The sequence below is a fragment of the Varanus komodoensis genome, unplaced genomic scaffold (assembly GCF_004798865.1).
Source record: "Varanus komodoensis strain SLA01 unplaced genomic scaffold, ASM479886v1 scaffold160, whole genome shotgun sequence".
Classification (NCBI taxonomy): domain Eukaryota; kingdom Metazoa; phylum Chordata; class Lepidosauria; order Squamata; family Varanidae; genus Varanus; species Varanus komodoensis.
In genome coordinates, this window is record NW_025335469.1 from 166,056 (window position 1) to 174,569 (window position 8,514).

General features: G+C 49.9%; 1 protein-coding gene across 2 annotated transcripts; it reads right to left on the bottom strand.

Moving 5' to 3' along the window:
* Window positions 1-2,138: 2,138 nt before the first annotated feature.
* On the bottom strand, window positions 2,139-6,856 carry LOC123021435 (zinc finger protein 239-like). 2 transcript variants are annotated; one of them, XM_044426153.1, is made up of 5 exons: window positions 6,747-6,856; window positions 5,642-5,722; window positions 4,772-4,898; window positions 3,925-4,035; window positions 2,139-3,198 (listed from the first exon to the last, which is right to left on the bottom strand). In XM_044426153.1, exons 1-5 carry the CDS (start codon window positions 6,774-6,776, stop codon window positions 2,243-2,245), a joined length of 1,305 nt encoding a protein of 434 aa, XP_044282088.1. In that variant the 5' UTR covers window positions 6,777-6,856; the 3' UTR covers window positions 2,139-2,242. The 2 variants fall into 2 exon arrangements, with proteins under 2 accessions (XP_044282088.1, XP_044282089.1); XM_044426154.1 differs by having other exon boundaries at window positions 4,772-4,948; window positions 6,747-6,787.
* Between the last annotated feature and the right edge of the window lie 1,658 nt (window positions 6,857-8,514).

The window sequence follows — 8,514 nt, forward strand, 5'->3', positions numbered from 1 at the left end:
AGTGGGGTGGGGAGGGGGGCTCGTGAACCAAGTTCATCTGTAAGGGGTTCAGGCTTAACCATCCAGGTGGCACCAGTCGCCACTCTGCTTCCCCCCAGAGTTGCAGGCCCCTGGCCCAAGGAGCTCCGGCTCCCTGAAGTTCTTTGCCACGTTCATGAGTTCCTTGTTCCACTCTGTGTCTTGCTGTTGTCCCAAGCCGACAGTATCTGCAGGGACTCACATGCACCTCTGGGGGATTCCCATTACATTAACCCATGCTTTAATTGCAAGAACAGCTCCAGACTATCCAGCGCACCCTACCAAGCAGGGCTTGGGCTTTCTCGCAAACCAGCCAAACACATAGTCTCTCCCATGAAGACATTCAGTGAGACAAACCTGGGAGGACAGGCACACAGAATTGCAGTCAATTCTGCAAAAACCTACCTGGAAGCAAGTCATACGTATTGAATTCCATCAGATTTGGCACTCAGTGGGACAGTTCTGTCTTCATATTTATGACTGTACCATTAGATAAAGGTACTCAGGCAACTAATTACTGTTATTCTTAATTGTATTTCTATGCGACCCAATAGCCTAAGAATTCTGAATAATGAACAGAACAGAAAAGCTAAAACAGGGGACCTACAAACGAATGGTACAATTCGACTGAGGTACACACCACACCCTTCTTCTCATGTTGTCCAGTCATTTACTTTACTGCTTAATTCTTCAATAAAATATTGAATATTGAGCAACTAATTCACAGTTCAATTTAAAATTTAAATAATTAGATGTTTAATTAATGAGAATAGTTCTACACTGTATTTTGGGCAATCAGTGAGTTTTTCTTTCCCATGTGCTTATCCTTGGTCTCCTCTACTCAGTGGTTTCCATAGGATGCGCAGGAGTGGATACATCTCTTGGATCACATATACTGGGGCAAAACTACTTGATCTGATCATCAAATAACATTTTATGATCTCGGTAACAAATACTATTACATAAAAACTTCATAACAATGATTTTTCAGTTGTTGCAAGCAGTTGCTGAAAAAGGCCTCTGTTTAAACATCTTTTCATGAGTAAGAAAATTTAACTCTGGAGAGCAGCAGCAGAACAGGGCAAGGTCTTTTGGAGAAAGTATATTCTAAGTTGATGGGAAGGGATTCCTCTGAAGCTGAGCAGATCCTTGATGGAATAGTTGTGTGGCAAATCATACTGGTCATACTGGTACCACTGTACCTACCTGTCTAACTGGGAAACCCAACCAATTTCTCAAAAGGACAACTGGAATAAAATATGGAATACCAAAGCCTGAAGTGATATAATTTGTTCTCTGAGTATAAGAATTAAGCTTGTCATCTTTAAACCTTTATCTCTTTATCTTCTGATGGAAGACAGACATGCCAGACAATCTATTGGTACCCATATTAGGTTGATAGTGCCAGGTCCCTGAAATCAGTTAGGTAGGTACTTATTTGCCACACTCTAAAATACTTGCCACACTCTAAACAGGAATCTAATGTGGTAAGCTTATAAATACAAGCTACCTGTTTTTAGAACACATGTCTGAGCGCCTGTAAGGTTTCTATCATGTGCTCTCTCTGATGTTTTGTGAAGGCTGAAGACCAAGCAAAACACTTCCTACACTCCAAGCATTTATATTGCTTTTCCCCAGAGCTTACTCTCTGGTAGGTCATGACATATCGTTTTGAAGGAAAACACTTCCACACTCAAGAACTTATAGGACTTCTCACTGGGGGATCATGAGACGCCATTTCCCAGAAGAACATTTCCCACACACCAAGCACTCCAGAGCCTCCTCTCCTGGCTGAGTTCTTGGATGCCACAATTTCTCAGGAAAATATTTCCTCTACACCAAGCATTTAAAAGGTCTCTTCCCTGTGTTGGTTTTGGATGGCTCATTTTCACTTCAGAGCAAGACACTCAGGATTCAAAGCATTTATACCAGGGGTCTCAAACTCAACTTACCCGGGGGCCGCTGGAAGTAGAGTCTGGGTGCGGCTGGGCCGCATCAAGTATTCCACCACCGCGCTGGGGGTGGGCCGCTCATCCCACGGCTGGCCCGGGCACTGCCGGTGCTTTGAAGGCCGCAGAGCCCCTCCCCCGTGCCCCGCCCATCCCGGCAATTGGCCCACGGGCCGCGAGTTTGAGACCCCTTATTTATACGATTTCTTTTCTATGCAGGTACTCTGCTGAACATCAGGTGAGACTGATGCACAAAAAATAAAAAAAAACTGACCTTACAAACATTGATGAGGATTCTGCTCTGTGTGGGCTCTGTGGTGCTTTGCAAAGGATGAAGGACAAGCATAAGATTTCCCACACTTTAGACATTTATATGGTTTCTCTCCCGTGTGGACTCTCTGATGAATCAGGAGATTTGATTTGAGAGAAAAACGCTTTCCACATTCAAAGCATTTATAGGGTTTCTCCCCTGTATGAACTCTTTCGTGGGTCATAAGATATGATTTGAGAGCAAAACACTTTCCACACTCCAAGCATTTATATGGTTTCTCTCCAGTATGGGCAGCGTGGTGCCTTTTGAGATGTGAATCCTGAGTAAAATACTTGCCACATTCCAAACATTGAAATGGTTTCTCCCCTGTGTGAACTCTCTGATGTTTTTCACAGGATGCAGATTGGGTGAAACACTTGCCACACTCCAAACACTGGAATGGTTTCTCCCCTGTGTGGATTCTCTGGTGGACAATGACATCTGATTTCCACGAAAAAAACTTTCCACATTCCAAGCATTTATATGGTTTCTCTCCCGTGTGAACTCTCTGGTGGGACATGAGACTTGATTTGGAAGAACAACACTTCCCACACTCCAAGCACTTATATGGTCTCTCTCCTGTGTGGACTCTTTGGTGGTACAAGAAATTGGTTTGTTGAGCAAAGCTCTTCCCGCACTCCAAACACTTGTATGGCTTCTCTCCTGTATGGACTCTCTGGTGGATCAAAACACTTGATTTTTGAGTAAAACACTTCCCACACTCCAAGCATTTGAATGATTTCTTGCCTGTGCGAATTCTCGGCTGATCCAAGAGATATGATTGCTGATCCAAAATCTCTCCGTGTTCCAAACACTCATATGATCTCTCCCCTCTGTGGATGGTACGATGCTGGACACCAACTGATTTCTCCACAGAATTTTGCCCACACATGGTGCTCATAAGATTCTTCCCACATAGACCTAGTGAGATAGAGGACAGAGAGAGACCAGCTTTACTTGGCGGAAAGAGAGACAGAAGCAGGAAATCAGGATGGTCAGCCTTGGCAAATGTGAAACAATACAAAATGGTCCAGGGATACCATTTCCCTCTGCTCTTGCCTTTACACAAGAGGCAGTATGTGGACGACCGTATGATAGCAGCTATTGCTGGTTGTGGCAGTGTGGCATTCACGCACACACGTGAAGTCAGTGAAGAGGCCAAAATTAAAATTAGGAGACTGGATGCCATAGGAAATGGCAAGAGACACGTAAGGAGAGGCCTGGACAAAGCAAAACAAATGAATGCCCTTCCCCTGAAGGCTAGGAGAGACCCAAACGGGTGAGAGCGGGGGGAACAAAGAACCAGACCCAACAAAACAGGAAGAAACAAGGTATTTGTGAGGTGTGGGGAATGGCCTAGAATGGCAGGTACCAGGAGCATATTCGCCTCCACTTTTCTTCCCAACATGCTGTTTTCTGGGCACAACACTTCAACTTCTTTGTGTTGTAGTCTTGCACACAGTCTTCCTTTAGTCTGATGGGGACCATCTGGACCCTTACTTTTATTGACAGTGACGCAAAGGGAAAACCCTAGTTCTCAAAAGCATTCCCAAGAACACCAGGAATAAAACAGAAGAGGAACGAAACATGATAGCTTACGGCTGAGCTGGCTATGCATGCTGAGAGCTGTTCAGTCAGGACACCTACCTGGATGGGAGTTGGCGTTCTCCTTCTTGTCCAGGTCCTGAGCATCTGCCACCCATGGCTCTTGCCCTCGTTCCAGCTGGGAGATGAGTTCAGGCTTGGTGACTGGAAAACCTTCTCAGGAAAGAAGCAAACAGGAAAAGTAATCACTTTAGGCTGCAGCTCTAAGAAACCCACAGAGAAGGACCTCCAGACGTAGCTTCTGTAACCTCAGTTACCGTCATGAGAAGCAAGGTTAGGAAGGCATTTTGGGATGCTGCAATAGATGCACACAACAATAAGACTGTTGTGGATATTGGGGCAATTAAGACTTTCTAAAAACTAAAGCTCCATTTGGCGCACACAGTTTTACTTAGCAAATCGTATTGGATTCAGCGGAATGTTTGTAGTGAGAGATCAGCCTTTGACCGCAGAAAGCATCTATAGGAGAGGGATGTCACTTCTACCCTGCTCCCTGTGCCTTGCCCCTCTCAAGGCCTGGGATTTGCCTTCCTTCCCGGCCCACTCCCAGCAGCAGAACCAGAAGGGAGCAAAAGGCCTGGAGGAAACAGCTGCAGGGAGCTCTGGTGCAGGCGTGGAGCCAGAGGCCTCCCTCTCCTGCTCCTTCACTGGTACCTCACAGTTCGCATCGTTGCACATCGAAGTGGTCTTGGCCGGGTCTAGCTCCCCCGGACCTTGGGTCCCACAGCCTGCTATTGCACAAAGAAGTGCGGTCACTGAGCATGCAACCTGCCCTCATCCGAAGACATCAACTTGCTACCACACAAAGGCATCGCTTCAAAACTGCAGCTGCAGACAGGAGAACACGAAGACTCACAGCTCTGAGAGAATGAGGATTCACGTCCCTTACCCAGTGAGGCCAGGTTCCCATAATTTTCCAGCATGACATCCCGGTACAAGGCCCGTTGATCCGGATCCAGCAGAGCCCCCTGGCCCTCTGTGAAATACACGGACACGTCTTCAAAGGTCACCCAGCACTACAGGAAGAGAGAGACACCCACTGCAAGTCACCATGCAGCTGCAGACCCTGGGTGTGCCAGAAAAGAAACAAAACAACAGCAACAAAAGACTAGCCCACAAATTTCTGCTGAAAAGTGGCCCTTCAGGCTGCAGGTGGGGCAGACAGACAGGAGAATGCTCCGCCCTGGAAAATGCAAGCACAAGGGGCAACCTCCTCCTCGTCCCTGCCCAGGTATCACCAAAGAATCCTGAATGTCAGGCACAAAGATCCTAGCCCAGCCTTTGTTATGGGCCACACTAACAGGGTCTTGAAACTGCTTCCTTATCCTCATTTGTGCACATGCAGATCCAGTGTGGATTGAGGCAAGGGCATTCCAGAAGAGGGCTCACTGGCTGTCCCTGTTTCATTACACTATTCCACCTCCCCGCGTGGGAAGTGCCAGTGATAGAAGAATACCGTGATGCCGGCCATTATCTTCAGCCAGAACTAATATCCAACACTGGCAATGAGACAAAACGGCCGGATGGAACCCTTGAATACTGGGGAGAAACAAGCAGCAAGGAGGGGCAGGGGCTCCTTTTGGCTTTACCGGATGAGACAACCCTCTTCTTCTGAACCAGAAGAGGCCACTGCAGATCCACAAGCTGGAAGAACGGCAGTGATGCGTCCTGTCTCCTGCTGGCACCCCACCCCCATTCTGCTCCTGTGGGCCCTCCATCATCTTCCCCACCCCACTTAGGTCCCAGAGGGGCTCCTTACCAGGCCCGGCTCCACTGCAGGCACTTGACGTGTTCTGGAGTGTGGCAGCAGACTCCGCAGAGACCTGGAGACCTTCACTCTCTGGGGGGCAGGAATGGGAGGGGGGCACATTCAGAAAAGCAATTTGGGTCTCCATCAAGTCCTGCCTCCATACCCAGGGAAGCTGCAGCCCATGTGCCCATGTTCCCCAGCACATCTCAGGCTGCCAGAAAGTGTCTCAGTGATTTTGCTCCAATGAACCTGTCTTCACCATGGAAGAGCCCCTGCCCAGCTTGGCCAGAGCACCTCAGGGGCACTGGCTGTGGCTCTCCAGAGACTTTCCAGGAGAATGCTGCAGATGGGACTGCAGTGGGCTGAACATGGCAAAGGCAAAGCATGCTGGGAGATGGACCAGAAATAGGGACGGAGAAGCAGAGAACCGAAGAAGGGGCAGGCGAGAAATGGGCGGAGGGGCTTGTCTCACGGAAACCTCTATGGCTAAAGAGCAGCTGTGAACCTCAGGGAGCCTCGTTCACAGAGATCTTGTCTTCCGGAGCTTCAGAAGAAATTGTGAAGCTGAAGGCAGGAAAAGCTTCCCTTTAAGCATATTAGCTTGGGGTTATCTCCCCTCCTTCCACATTACTGGGAAGGGGGTAACTCGGAGCAAAATGCTGGCGGGTGTGCAGTGCTTTTCCGCGGCCGCCCCCCCCCCCCGCCATTTGCCAGCGCCGTCAGAACTTAGGGGCGAGAATGGGTTGGAGAGCACCGCGGAAGAACCACAGTAGCAGCGTCTCCGGCAGATCACCGGGAAAGCTGACACCTCACTTCTCGTCTCCCACTGCGATCTGAGAGCTGCGGGAAGAGAAGGAAAAGGCCGGGGGCTGATCTGGGGAGAGGAAATCTTGTCTTTGGGAAGGAGCCTGCCCCGCCCACAACTTTCATCGCCCCAAAGGTCTTCTCAAAAGGCCGGGAATGGAGCAGACATTGTGGCTGCATCTCACCCTACACAAATACTCCGCATCCCAAATGGGGAAATCCCCACTGATTTCCAGGACTGATTCCCTCCTCCAGCCCAGCCGCTTCTGCAGAGGATCAGAAGCAGCGCGCGCGCGCGCCCCCTCCTCACCGGCCGGGGCCCTGCGGAGAAGGGGCACATCGGTGGCCGTTTCCCTCGCCACGCTTTTCAGGCTGCTCTTTCACACGCTCTTTCTCCACGGGGCAGTCGGAAGCGGCGATTCAGTCACGTGACCCCCGTTCCGTTCAGGGCTACCTCCGTGAGAAACATTCTTTTTTCGAACGACTGCTGAAGTCCCTCCCAGCCCAGGACACGTCCAATCAATAAACGCGGCGCCTCCCTTCAGCCAATCGGTGAGCCGTAGAGCCTATACTAAGGAATATCCTTACACGGAGCCCGCCCTCATTTTTAGACAGAAAACAAGTCTCGCGGCTCCTTTGCTTCTGGGGGATGCTGGGAGTTGTAGGCCATCTTTTTCCTTTTCCTTGGCGAGGCTGTTCTTCGAGTAGAAAAGTGGAGTGCAGCCCAAAACGTGACAGGGCAGCAGGGCACACCCCTTCCCTGAGCTCTGAGGCGGTGCTAGGCGGGACAGAGAACCGACCGCATTCCTGGTCTCTATGTTATTAGATGGGCACTGAGATTTCTGAGCCACTCTTACTTGGGTTTGTTACCAGAGGCAGTTTCAGACAACCCAATAGCCCACGCTTCAACGGCAATTCACACTGAATGTGGGTTATCCCTGTGTGGTATAACCCGAGGTGCCAAAGAGTATCTGTAACGTGATCTGGTTGCTGGCTCAGCAGGGCAGGAAGGGTTAACTGACAGAGGGGAGGAAATGTTAAAGTAGCCAGGTGATCTGGCCCCAAAGTCAGGGAGGAAGGGCTAGGCCCTTGGAATGCGGGAAGGAGAGAGACTGTAAATTATACCCAAGGTCAGAGGATTTATGCACAAGGACAGGAGATTGCAGAGAAAAGGGCACATGTTCTGCATGTATGATCGACCAAGGAATTGAACACCTCCCGAATCATCTGATCTGGGTTAAGGGGCATAACGCCGAGGGCCTGAGAAGGCTCAGGCTTCTCTTCCCAGGAGAGGTTCCCCTGTTCTTGCCATGCTCCATGCTGAAGGTACCCACAGAGGGTATAGTATCTGTGCATGCACCTGAGTCTAGGCTGAGCCTTATTTTCTGTCCGAAGGGGGCCAACAAGGCCTGGGAGCTGGGTCTTTTGGGTGGCTGTAATCTGCACTGTTGCTGCTCTTCAAATCCCCTTCCTTTTCCCTCACCTCCTTTCCCCTGTGTATTCTTTTAGCTGTTTTAGCACCCTCCAACCCCTGTATTTTATCCTTTTAATAAATGCATATTTATTCCCAAGGCTCGAGGTGTCTGTAGAATCTGCTGTCTGGTCCAGGGTTTTGGGGGCGGGGAGCTACTGGTCTGCATTTTAGCCTAGCTGGCTGTGAGAGTGGGGAGTCCTGGGCAGCTTTCCATTACAGTATCAGACCAGGACATTACGTGGGGGACTCTGCCTCCACCACCTCCCCCAGCAGCCCATCGAGAGGTGGGAATGGCTGGGCTGCCCGGCCGGGGAGCCAGGAGCTTCCTCTTCTGCGGCTTTTCTTTCCAGACATGGTTGCCCTCGGGACATAAGGGGCGCTGGCCTGTCTGAGGAAAGAGGAAGGACTTCTCCCACGCCGAGCGGGGCCGAGCTGCCCTCCTGCTCTGATGTCACTCCGCCAACAGGAGCAGGTGCCCTGTGTTGCTTCCCTCTCCCAAGCCCTGAGGGCCAAAGCAGCATTTCCAAAAGCCAGAGAAAAAAGATCCTCGCAGATTATTAAAACGGCTACAGAAAATAAAGAATAGCGATAGCAAATGAGCCCA

Excerpts from the sequence above, each read along its gene's own strand:
- LOC123021435 (XM_044426153.1), bottom strand. The coding sequence starts at position 6,776 with ATGTGCCCCTTCTCCGCAGGGCCCCGGCCG. Across the intron at positions 5,723-6,746 it reads TCTCCGCAGGGCCCCGGCCG|AGAGTGAAGGTCTCCAGGTC; the intron begins GTGAGGAGGGGG and ends CCTGCCCCCCAG. Across the intron at positions 3,199-3,924 it reads GAACGCCAACTCCCATCCAG|GTCTATGTGGGAAGAATCTT; the intron begins GTAGGTGTCCTG and ends CTATCTCACTAG.